The sequence below is a fragment of the Sinocyclocheilus anshuiensis genome, unplaced genomic scaffold (assembly GCF_001515605.1).
Source record: "Sinocyclocheilus anshuiensis isolate Anshui unplaced genomic scaffold, SAMN03320099.WGS_v1.1 scaffold183, whole genome shotgun sequence".
NCBI lineage: Eukaryota > Metazoa > Chordata > Actinopteri > Cypriniformes > Cyprinidae > Sinocyclocheilus > Sinocyclocheilus anshuiensis.
The window spans coordinates 5,380,521-5,381,650 of record NW_015548309.1 but is presented as its reverse complement, the minus strand read 5'-3'; the positions used below and the strand labels follow the sequence as shown (position 1 = coordinate 5,381,650).

The 1,130-nt window shown below is 44.8% G+C and overlaps 1 protein-coding gene across 8 annotated transcripts in view; it reads right to left on the bottom strand.

Annotated features, from left to right (window-relative positions):
• Positions 1–1,130, bottom strand: part of LOC107656451 (oxysterol-binding protein-related protein 8-like) — an 89,562-nt gene that overhangs the window by 6,503 nt on the left and 81,929 nt on the right. For all 8 annotated transcript variants that reach the window (XM_016444316.1, XM_016444318.1, XM_016444317.1 and 5 more), the window contains 2 exons: positions 849–946; positions 560–649 (listed from right to left, as the gene is read on the bottom strand). In XM_016444316.1, the coding sequence (XP_016299802.1) occupies positions 560–649; positions 849–946 (188 nt within the window). The remainder of the gene's footprint in view (positions 1–559; positions 650–848; positions 947–1,130) is intronic.

Below are 1,130 nucleotides of genomic sequence, written 5' to 3'. Positions count from 1 at the left end.
TCTCCTGTAAAACACACACACACACACACACACACACACACACACACACACACACACACAGACAATGACATGACCTATAAAAGACATCTAAGAAGCCTTAGTTTCAGGTCCAAACACATTTAGACATGCTAAAATCATTAGCCAGAATTGTCACTATTCCAGCTAAGAACCGCCCACTTAGTTTGATTGACATGCAAAGTGACCAAACACATTTTCGGATTTCTATTAGGGCTGCTCGATAAATTGCATGCGATATTTAATGCGCATCTTTTCAGTAATGCCGGTTCTGTAATCAGCGGTAAATCTCCATCACGTGCGTGCTTTCACATGGACCAGCATTTACTACACAGAGCTGTTGTTCACTGACAAAGCTGCGCAAAACCACAATCATATTTTGTGCATGTTTTGCGCAGCTTGTCCAGAACCGGATATACTGACAAGATGTGCACTAAATATCGCATGTGATTTATCGTGTAGCCCTAATTTCTATGTAACCTTTACAGCTGATTTCTTGTGATTTTTATGTGCAGACGGTCTGGTTTTTGACTGTTATACTCACCCAATGCCCCTCAAGTGTCGCCAGCACCTCCTTCCCGAGCTTGATCTTCCCGCTGATCTGATTCACGCTATCACTGCTGCCGAGGAACGGCTGATGGACAGGGAAATATCAGTCATGCCATTGAAAAGAGTCACATGAAGCATCGTTCATTTGTGGATGTTGTGCCGTTATCGGTGTGGCATTTGGTTTGATACGGATGTGATGTGTGTGGCCTTTCTCTCTGCACCCCACTGTTCTTCTGAATGTCACAAAAGCTCCCTGGCATGAGCGTATAAACACACACACACACCTTGAGTCTGAACTCCAGTTGAGCGCTGTAGCCCGTCTTCTCACAGGCGATGGACACCTGACCGCCCAACTCCAGAGTCATAGTCCCGTAGAGGATCCCTGAGAGAAACACAGACACAGAATGAGTGCTAATCTGCGTGAGTCAGTGGTGTTTATGAGTGTCAGTGAATGCACCTGTGTGTGTGTGTGCAAGAGTTATTTTAGATGCACATGCTATTTTATAAAACTGTCTTACAACAACGCACAAATCACGTTACTGGACAGACAGACGGAAATACACGAC